General features: G+C 54.0%; 1 protein-coding gene across 3 annotated transcripts in view; it reads right to left on the bottom strand.

Moving 5' to 3' along the window:
* Positions 1–729: 729 nt before the first annotated feature.
* The window catches only part of LOC114785628 (apoptosis-stimulating of p53 protein 2-like), a 21,284-nt gene continuing 12,523 nt past the window's right edge, over positions 730–9,490 (bottom strand). For 2 of the 3 annotated variants that reach the window (XM_028972058.1, XM_028972060.1), the window contains 14 exons: positions 9,089–9,202; positions 8,855–9,008; positions 8,319–8,506; positions 6,862–7,026; positions 6,422–6,629; positions 6,243–6,344; positions 5,096–5,181; positions 4,643–5,009; positions 3,400–4,085; positions 2,809–2,946; positions 2,097–2,230; positions 1,838–2,004; positions 1,559–1,758; positions 730–1,466 (listed from right to left, as the gene is read on the bottom strand). In XM_028972058.1, the coding sequence (XP_028827891.1) occupies positions 1,425–1,466; positions 1,559–1,758; positions 1,838–2,004; positions 2,097–2,230; positions 2,809–2,946; positions 3,400–4,085; positions 4,643–5,009; positions 5,096–5,181; positions 6,243–6,344; positions 6,422–6,629; positions 6,862–7,026; positions 8,319–8,506; positions 8,855–9,008; positions 9,089–9,202 (2,751 nt within the window). In that variant the 3' untranslated portion in view covers positions 730–1,424. The remainder of the gene's footprint in view (positions 1,467–1,558; positions 1,759–1,837; positions 2,005–2,096; positions 2,231–2,808; positions 2,947–3,399; positions 4,086–4,642; positions 5,010–5,095; positions 5,182–6,242; positions 6,345–6,421; positions 6,630–6,861; positions 7,027–8,318; positions 8,507–8,854; positions 9,009–9,088; positions 9,203–9,490) is intronic. The other variant, XM_028972059.1, reaches the window with a different exon arrangement.

The raw sequence follows: 9,490 nt of genomic DNA, 5'->3' as shown, positions 1-9,490 counted from the left end.
CACGAGGTTCCAAACGTCTAATAAACACGAGGTTCCAAACGTCTAATAAACACGAGGTTCCAAACGTCTAATAAACACGAAGATCCAAAGGTGTAATAAACATGAGGTTCTAAAGGTCTAATAAACACGAGGATCTAAAGGTCTAATAAACACGAGGTTCCAAACGTCTAATAAACACGAGGTTCCAAACATCTAATAAACATGAGGTTCCAAACGTCTAATAAACACGAAGATCCAAAGGTGTAATAAACATGAGGTTCTAAAGGTCTAATAAACACGAGGATCTAAAGGTCTAATAAACACGAGGTTCCAAACGTCTAATAAACACGCGGTTCCAAACGTCTAATAAACACGAGGTTCCAAACGTCTAATAAACACGAGGTTCCAAACGTGTAATAAACACGAGGTTACAAAGGTCTAATAAACACGAGGTTCTAAACGTCTAATAAACACGAGGTTCCAAACGTCTAATAAACACGAGGTTCCAAACGTCTAATAAACATGAGGTTCCAAACGTCTAATAAACATGAGGTTCCAAACGTGTAATAAACACGAGGTTACAAAGGTCTAATAAATATGAGGTTCTAAACGTCTAATAAACATGAGGTTCTAAACGTCTAATAAACACAGGGTTCCAAACGTCTAATAAACCCGAGGTTCTAAAGGTCTAATAATTCCGGTGAAATGTTGCCTCTATATGTCATGTTGGCGTAAATCAAGACACGTTTCTCGATGGGAAGGATTTTTATTTTGCTCAGAATGGAAATATGAAAATGCGCTTGTCAAATTGCCACAAAAACGTGAAGGCAAGCGGAATCTTCTGGCAGCTGGCAGTGGAATAGCGCTGATATGAAATGTTGAAAATTATAACAATAGAACATTTATTGACATCAAAAGAATTTCACTGCTGCGAGATTTCAAAAACCGGATGTTTTGTACAAAACCTCATATTTCGGCTTGTCGTGACTACACAACGCGTGTGTCCTTTTATTATTAAAAATGAAAATTATTACACTTTCAGTGCCAATGAAAAACAGCTTCATACTCCCACAGCTGTCAAGAACAAATGACATGAAAATATCATCTTTTTTTATTTCAGTGTCTGATTCTAGCCATTCGGTGGCATTAAATGACAATGACCATTGGCGGTTTTGTGATTGTGGTATTTGAAGCATTTTGACCGGCCTGGAGCTGACGCGCGGCGAATCCGGGATCGGGGACGGGGGGACAGGGGGGACATTCTCCACAGCCCCGTGGGAATGAAGGCGCTTCTGTTTTTTTGGTTATGGCTTCTCCTGCACTGAAGAAAAGAGGCAGCTGATGGTGTTGGGGACACAGGAGGTGGCCTGACGGACGCCACCCGGTTGCCAGTCACGTGACCGCCTCCTTCTGCGGCCGTTGGCTGGTTGTGCCGCTCGGGGAGTTTAGGCGAGAGTCCTCTGCCGGGGCTTGATCCTGAGATACAGCTGATGGAGGAAACACGGGACACGTGTGGCTGGATGCAGCACCGGGAGAAGATATAATGAATAAACGGCAGCGGCGTTGGCGCTGAACTCACCCCCAGCAGGTTCCGGGGGATGTACCCTTCGTGGTCACCGCACCGCGCCCACCACCAGCCCGCCTCGTCCTGGTCGTCCCGCTGCAGAACGGTCATGCAGTCGCCCTCCCAGAAGGCCAGCTCGTCGCCGTCCTCCGCCGCGTAGTCCCAGAGGGCGTAGACCACGCCCCTGTTCATGACGCCCATCTTCTCCTGGACGCCTGTCCACCAAACACAACGTGGGTCCGGCGTTCGGCCCGTGAGGTGCGAACGCGCGGGGAACGCGGCGGGCACACTGACCGTAGAGGAACTGGGAGCACTGGGCGTAGCCCTCCTCCATCTCCTCGCACTTGTCTGCGGCGGTCTGCATGTCACTGTAGGTGGTGGCGAACACGGCCGCGCCCGACTCCACCAGGAACTTGCACGCCTGCACGTTGTTGCAGGAGGCGGCGCAGTGCAGCGGCGTCCTGGGAGGGGCGGGGTTACAGAGGGAAGCAGAGTTCAGGCGCGCGCGCTGTCATCAAGCCCCGCCCACACAGAGGCAGCTTGAGAAACCCACCAGCCATCGCTGTCGGCCGCGTTGACGTTGACGCCATACTGCACCAGGAACTTGACGATCTCCGTGTGTCCGGCGCACACGGCGTTGTGCAGGGCGGTGATTCCCTCATCGTTGGGCAGACTAGGGTCCTCCACCTACACACACACACACACACACACACACACACACACATACAGGATGTGTCACCACCATCACGTGTCGATGTCCTCAGTAGCTTCTTTATTCCATTTGTTGATGTAGATGTTGCAGCACGCGAGTGTATGTGTGTGTGTGTGTGCGTGTACGTGTGTGTGTGTATGTGTGTATGTGTGTGTATATGTGTGTGCATGTGTGTGTACGTGTACATGTGTATGTGTGTACGTGTGTATGTATGTATGTATGTATGTACGTCTACGTGTGGTTGTACTTGTGTGCATGTGTGTACGTGTGTGTGTACGTGTGTGTATGTGTACATGTGTGTACGTTTGTGTGTATGTGTGTATGTATGTGTGTACGTGTGTATGTATGTATGTGTACGTGTGTGTATGTGTGTGTGTGCATGTGTGTGCGTGTATGTGTGTGTGTATATGTGTGTGTATGTGTGTGTGCATGTGTGTGCGTGTACGTGTGTGTGTACGTGTGTATGTGTGTGTGTATATGTGTGTGCATGTGTGTGTGTGCATGTGTGTGCGTGTGTGTGTGTGTGTATGTGTGTGTACGTGTGTGTGATGACCTCGTAGATGATGCGCTGCACCAGGTCGTACTCCCCCTCCAGCGAGGCGTCCAGCAGCAGGGCCAGCGGGTTGAAGCGAACTCGCATGCCGTGGCTGATCCGCTCTGATCCGCTCTTCCGCAGGTTGGTCCTCTTCCCCTTCACAGCGCAGGATAGAACCGGTTATATCAGCACACAGCAACACTCGAACTGTACACGTCCTGTAATAACTACCGCCGCCTCGTATCAGGTTACTTGGTAAAATCTCGTATTTAAAGCACTACTTTTCATGCGAGAGTGAAGTGACACGATGAAATGTGTCCTATGTATTTAACCATCACCCTGAGTGACCAGTGGGCGGCCATGACAGGCGCCCGGGGAGCAGCGTGTGGGGACGGTGCTTCGCTCAGTGGTACCTTGGCGGATCTGGATTCGAACCGGCAACCTTCAGATTACGGGGCCGCTTCCTTAACCGCTAGGCCACCGTTGGCCAAAGGGCCGTTATTACGTTGGCACGTCTACCTGCGCTGTTTTGTTTTATTGGAATGATCTAATCCTGGTTGACCTTTGACCCTGACTACACTGGCTGTACTGGTTGGTTACGCTACTGACTGGCGGCAGGCTGACGTCTCCCATGACCAGCGGCGGCTCCATTCTGCTGTCCTCGGGCGGGGCGGAGGGGTACGGCGGAGGGGGGTACGGCGGGTACTCTGGGGCGCAGGGGTCCGACTCGTGGTCCTCCTGCTCGGGCGGGGGAGGTGGCAGGGGCAGCTGTGCCAGGGAGGCGTCGTCCACACCGGGGGAGCGTGGGGGGAGGGGAGGGGGCGGCAGACCTTCATCCTCGTCCTCGTCCTCCTCCTCCCTCTCGGGTATGACGGGCGAGGCCCGCACCAGGCTCCGCTCCACGTCCTCCGCCGCCCCGCCCCCCCCGGCGGGACTCTGCTCGCCCGGGGTCTCCATGGCGGCCAGCGTGGTTTTCTGGTAGAGGAGCTTCTGGATGTTGGGCCCGGCGGGGCCCTCGGGCTCCGTGATGGAGCTGCGCTTCTTCAGCGGCCGCGGCGCGTGGTGCAGCCGCCTCCGCAGGGCCTCCAGCTCCAGGTCGCTCTGGTGGCGGAACGGCTGGGACAGGAAGGGGAGGAGCTTGGTGGGGCTGAGGGGGCGGGGCACCCTGTCCGCTTCCTGAGACTCGGCAGGCGTCGCGGGCGTGGCCGTCGCGCCGTGGTCCACCTCCGTTTCCGCAGCAGCCGGATGGTCCATGGCGAGGGGCTGCTGGGAAGGGAGGACTGGCTTTCCATAGACTGCGGAGTGATAGAAAATCCGCCAATGAACAACCACAGACGGAATAATTCTTTACATCATTAATTACTAGTGCAGCTCAAACATTAAAAATACAATAAAAAAAATTGCAATACGCCGAAGAGCTTTTTTTGTTTGTTTTGGTATTTTTGAGCCCCAACCATGTAATGGCAGTAAAAATCAAAGATCATATTCTATGACAATATAGATTAATATCTCCTATCAATCATCACATAAAAGAAATATATTTAAGTTGTGTGGAATTGTGCGGGTATTATACAGATATAGCAGCTTCAAGTAAAGATTTTATAGCCCCTTTAGGTTAAAGACGTAAAAGTGTAATATTTGGTCATTTTTGCAATATTTGCATATTGGTTCGCTGTATACTTGTAATATTTGGGTTATTGTGGTCTGTATGAGTCGCTAAAGCATTTCACCGCATATCATACCGCGTACGACTGTACGTGACAAATAAAGTTTGAATTTGAATTGTATTAATGTGTGTGTTTATATGTATAAATCAAAAACATTATTAGACGAAGGCACCGAGGGCACCCACCCCGGGGTTGCGAGCGGGGCAGGGTGCCACCCTGACCCCCCTTCCCGGACCCGCTCTGCTGGGTGTACATGGAGTAGATGGAGCTGGCCGCCACCGTCTGCGGTTTGGGGAGCGGCAGCGGCGTCTCCTTGGCGACCGCGGGGTCGGGGTTGAAGGGGTGGACGGTGGCGGCGGGCGGCGCGTCGGCCTTGGCGGGCATCGGCAGGGTGTGGCTGTGGGTGGACAGCGGCTGGCGGTGGGGCAGGACGGGCTTGGCCTTGCCCGGGAAGGTGCCCGTGCTGAAGGGGAACTTGCCGAACGGGGCCTGGCCGGGCGGCGCCGGTTTGGGCTTGCTGGGCACCGGGGGCGGCACCTTATTCTTCCCGTCCTGGCACGAGACAGAGCGGCAGCTGTAACGAACGTCAGCGTGTACGCCTCGGCCGCCCGGCGGGCGCCGTTGTGGAGGTGCAGTACCTGCGTGTCCCTCAGGAGGTCCTCGGTGCTCTGGTTTTTCCTCAGGGGGAGCGGTGGCGGCGGCGGCTTCACTTCGACCTCAGGGTCTGTCGGAGAAATTCATCGTCACAACTTACTTCGGTACAATTACGAATTGCGGTGGCCTAGCGGTTAAGGAAGTGGCCCCCCCTGGAGACACTCAGGGTTAAGTGTCCTGCTCAGGGACACGATGGTAGTAAGTGGGGTTTGAACCTGGGTCTTCTGGTTCATAGCTGAGTGTGTTACCCGCTAGGCCACTACCACCCTGTGGTGACTATCACCCAAGGGTGATGGTTAAATACAGAGGACACGTTTCGTTGTGTCACCGTGTGCTGTGCTGCAGTGTATCACAGTGACAATCACTTCACTTTCACTTCAAATGAGTACTAATACGCACAATAAGTGTGCCAGTTTGTGTCCCCCGTGACCATCCTGCGTCTGTCACTGCTGCAGGTGCCGGCAAACGTTATATCTCAGGGGCCAAACTGGCGTTTAATAACTGACAGGCGGGCGGGGCCGGGCGGGGCCAGCACCGTACGCACACGTATCAGACGTAAACATCAAAAGGCATTACAGTGTTCACATTTACACAATCAGTAGCGCAGAACGTACGGCAGAAGGTGCCACCTCGTGACCGTCAACAAAGGTTTTAGGTGCTGAAGCGATAAGCCGATAAACGTTATTGACCAATTTCTGGAATGTTCAGGAGAGTGAAACGAGTGCGTCGTCGGCAGCGTAGGACATCTGTCCTTCACTGGTCTGGTCTGACGTTCTGCGGTACTGAAGCACACAGGACTGAGATCATTGGAAGACAAGTAAACCGCGTCTTTACGGCGTCCTGGGTAACGCAGTGTTCGGAGTGTTCAGAACGGCGCTTTTTACGGTGCTTTCGCATGGACGCCGTTCTGTTGTTTAAAAAACGGCATCTTTTACGCCGTCCTGTCGCAACTTATCAAGATCCGGAGATTGTTGGCCCTGGCGGCTTGCTCGCGCCAGCCGGTGTAAAAAGACGGTCGGGTTTTTGTCCACTTGGCCTTCCATAGCATCGTTCCTCATTCCGTTCTCGGAATCAAACTCTACAATATTGATCAGGAGGGGTTACTAAGGTTACCGGTGTCTCCATGGTTACCTGGCTTTCGTGGAGGGTGGCTGGTCATGCGAGGCAGGGTGGAGGAGTAACCATGGCGACCGGTGGACTCCCAGTCGGGGCTTTTTCCTTTGCTTGTGAATCCTGCGTGAGAGAGTCAGCCTGTGGGCGTGGCCGTGGGTTGGTGTGTGGATGTGGGCGGGGCAGTGTTCTGCCGGTACCTGGGTGAGGTTTGGCGGGCGCCCTCGGCTGGTTCTTGACGGGGCCGTTGGGCAGGGGGAGGGTGGCGGTGCCGTCCGGGTGGGGCGCTTTGAGGATCACTTCCTGTCGCGGGGGTACCGGGGGTCCGGGAGAGGACTGCTGGATGTACGGACCCACCGCCGCCACCCGCGAACCCGCATGCTGCGCCGGCTGCCCCTCCGAGGGCTGCTGGAGACATACGGGGGGGGGGGGGGGGGGGGGGGGGGCAGTTAAAGTTTATTAATGAAAAAATTAATATGTCGGTTCAACCTGGAAAAATAGAAGAATTTTTATGGTTTTAGAATGATTGTGAATCGGACTGAGCCGGTGCTGCATTGTGCTGCGGTGTCACCGGGCGGAAACCACGGCGACGGCGCCGTGATGGATCTGGACGGGCGCTGTTGCCGTGGCGACGACTCACTGGCAGATTCTCCTTCTGCTGAAGGGCCGCCTTCTTCTTCCAGAGACGCTCGCGCAGCTCCGCAATGCGCTTGTCCATGGCCGCCGCCTCCAGGTTGCGCTTGTTGAGCGTGTCCCGCTGCTGCTGCAGACGCACGGTCTGCTCCTGGTTCAGCCTGTTCCTCAGCTGGACAAATAAAAACAAGGCTTTCAGACGAGGACGAGACCTGAAATTAGAATTAACGATGATCCAATCGCAAAGGGAGCTTCCACTGGGTGTGTCTCAATTCAGGGAGTTCCCTCATCCACAGCAAGGGACATTAGTGACTGGGACAGTCCCCCTGGAGACACTCAGAGAACCTTATCTGCCTGTGTCCAAGATAATGTGGGACCCCAATTCCATCCCGCATGCACTGTTCATATTTACAGGCCTTATCCATCATTAGTTACAGGGACAGTCCCCCCCTGGAGACACTCAGGGTTAAGTGTCTTGCTCAGGGACACAATGGTAGTAAGTGGGGTTTGAACCTGGGTCTTCTGGTTCACAGGCGAGTGTGTTACGGTGAGTACAAGAGTAAAGGTCTATATAGCGTGCAGGAACATACGGAGTTTGTTTACTAATATCATATGATTATGAGTTGATAATTAACCTCAGAGCTCCTCCAGAACTGGAACCCAGGTTGGGAACCACTGATCACCTATGAACCAGAAGAAGTCTCCAGGGGGACAGTCCCCGTCACTACTGATTGTAAGTCGCCCTGGATAAGGGCATCTGGTGAATGCCGGTGCTGGTGTTCGAACCCTAGCGGGTAACACACTCGCATATGAACCAGAAGACCCGGGTTCGAACCCCACTTACTACCATCGTGTCCCTCAGCAAGACGCTTAACCCTGAGTGTCTCCAGGCGGGGACTGTCCCTGTAACTACTTACTATGAACCAAAAGACCCAGGTTCAAACCCCACTTACTACCATCGTGTCCCTCAGCAAGACGCTTAACCCTGAGTGTCTCCAGGTGGGGACTGTCCCTGTAACTACTTACTATGAACCAAAAGACCCAGGTTCAAACCCCACTTACTACCATCGTGTCCCTCAGCAAGACGCTTAACCCTGAGTGTCTCCAGGTGGGGACTGTCCCTGTAACTACTTACTATGAACCAGAAGACCCAGGTTCGAACCCCACTTACTACCATCGTGTCCCTGAGCAAGACACTTAACCCTAAGTGTCTCCAGGTGGGGACTGTCCCTGTAACTACTTACTATGAACCAGAAGACCCAGGTTCGAACCCCACTTACTACCATCGTGTCCCTGAGCAAGATGCTTAACCCTGAGTGTCTCCAGGTGGGGACTGTCCCTGTAACTACTGATTGTAAGTCGCTACGAGACATCAGTTCTGATTATTCAGTGAATCGACGTCCCATCGCGGAAGAACACAGAACGAGGGACGGCTGAAAGAGTGAGAAGAAGACGCCGGATGACCTGCAGCTCTCTGTAGAGACGCTCCAGGTCGCCGCCCTGTGAACTCTGACCCTGCTCGCGGGGGGCGTCGCCCTTGCCGCCGCGCAGGACCTCCAGCTGCCGGCTCAGCTCCTCCACCCGCGACACGGCGGACACCAGCTCCCGCTGCTTCTGCTGGAACACGGCGGTCATCTGCTCGATCTCCTCCACTGGGAGAGAGAACGGGAGAGATGGTGAGATGGAGTGGACTTTTACTGGTCACATGGTCCATAATCATCTCCTCAAGCATCAGAGCCCAGAGAGAGAGAGAGAGAGAGTGGAAGGGGAGGGGCTGGAACCAGGAGGCTGGTTAGAACCAGGACAAGGTCACCCGTAAGAAGGTCACCTACATTCCGAATGGGTAGGAACCAGTTAGAACCGGCCAGATGTTCATCATCCTCATCCCCATTCTACTCTTTCCTCCCATGGGCCTGATGTTTCTTCTCAGCTCCTCCTCCACGGTGTTTGAACAGCGTCACACCTCCCATCCCATAATGCACAGCCGTGACTCCACCCACCCAGCTTTCCGTTGCCGAGGCGCTTGTGCTCCACCTGGCCACGCAGCGCCCGGACGCGCCTGAGCTTGCTCTCCTGGTTCTCCGCGTTCTCCCTCAGCTGGCGCAGGCGCTCCTGCTCGCCCTGCTGCTGCTTCAGCACCCGCAGGCGCTGCTCCTGGGGGCGGAAACGGGAGTGAACACACACACACACACACACACACACACACACAACAACGACCCGGCGCATCCCTCTACCTTGGAGGCCAGCAGCTGCTGCTGGGCGTCAATCTGCTGCTGCTGCCGCGACGCCATCTCCTGGAGCTCCGACAGGGAGGCGTTCGTAGCGGGCGGGGCCGCGGGCGGAGCCACCTGCAACGCGCACCGTGCTGCTCAGGAATTGTGGGTAAAAGCTGATCCTCAGACTAACGGTGACACATTAGGGCGGAGTTTACAACGAATTCATCACAATGAGCCCCACCCCCTCCAATTAAAGCTATTTTTCATGATAAATTCCCTCTACTCCAGATGTGAGGAACCAAGATGCAGCGCTGGATGTGTGTGTGTGCAACTGATGATGATGATGATGATGATGATGTAATCGGGGTTTTTATTCGATATTTAACTGGTTTACTGGCGTGTTTTAAATGCGGATGAAAG

Source organism: Denticeps clupeoides, chromosome 3 (assembly GCF_900700375.1).
Source record: "Denticeps clupeoides chromosome 3, fDenClu1.1, whole genome shotgun sequence".
Lineage (NCBI taxonomy): Eukaryota > Metazoa > Chordata > Actinopteri > Clupeiformes > Denticipitidae > Denticeps > Denticeps clupeoides.
The sequence above is the reverse complement of the archived record's forward strand: the minus strand, read 5'-3'. Positions and strand labels throughout refer to the sequence as shown.